At 69.1% G+C, this 459-nt stretch overlaps 1 protein-coding gene across 1 annotated transcript in view; it reads right to left on the bottom strand.

Moving 5' to 3' along the window:
• The window catches only part of MYCL (v-myc avian myelocytomatosis viral oncogene lung carcinoma derived homolog), a 6630-nt gene extending 6179 nt beyond the window's left edge, over positions 1–451 (bottom strand). The window contains exon 1 of the mRNA XM_006757983.2: positions 5–451. Coding sequence (XP_006758046.1) covers positions 5–234 — 230 coding nt within the window. The 5' untranslated portion in view covers positions 235–451. The remainder of the gene's footprint in view (positions 1–4) is intronic.
• Between the last annotated feature and the right edge of the window lie 8 nt (positions 452–459).

Genomic DNA, 459 nt, shown 5'->3' on the forward strand with positions numbered 1-459 from the left:
GTGGCCCCGGGATTCTGCCTCTCCTCCCCGGCCCCCTCCGGGCCACGGCTCCGGGGGACCAATTCCAGGGGCCGGGTCCCCGGCGCCGGGACCCGAGCCCCAAGGCGGCGACGTGGGAGGCGACGGCACCAGTTCGAATTTCTTCCAGATGTCCTCGCTGGGCGCCGTGGAGCGGTAGAAATCCTCCCCGCAGTCATAGTCGTAGAAATAGTGCTGGTACGAGTCGAAGTCCATGTCCGCTCCCTGCGAGAGGGAAGGGGGACGTGCTGATTGGGGTACGGGCCCGGGGAGGGAGGCGTTCCCGGATTCCCAAGCACAGCCGGCTGCAAGGCTCTACCCCTCCCGAACCTCTGGGCTTGGAACCCACGCCCTTCCCTCGCGTCCCGGGAAGCCCGGTGCTGGGTCAGCGAGCCCGGGGAAGCCGCTCACAGAGCGCGGACGCGGCTGCAGGAGCGAGTT

The sequence above is a fragment of the Myotis davidii genome, unplaced genomic scaffold (assembly GCF_000327345.1).
Source record: "Myotis davidii unplaced genomic scaffold, ASM32734v1 scaffold1815, whole genome shotgun sequence".
In the NCBI taxonomy this organism is placed as follows: domain Eukaryota; kingdom Metazoa; phylum Chordata; class Mammalia; order Chiroptera; family Vespertilionidae; genus Myotis; species Myotis davidii.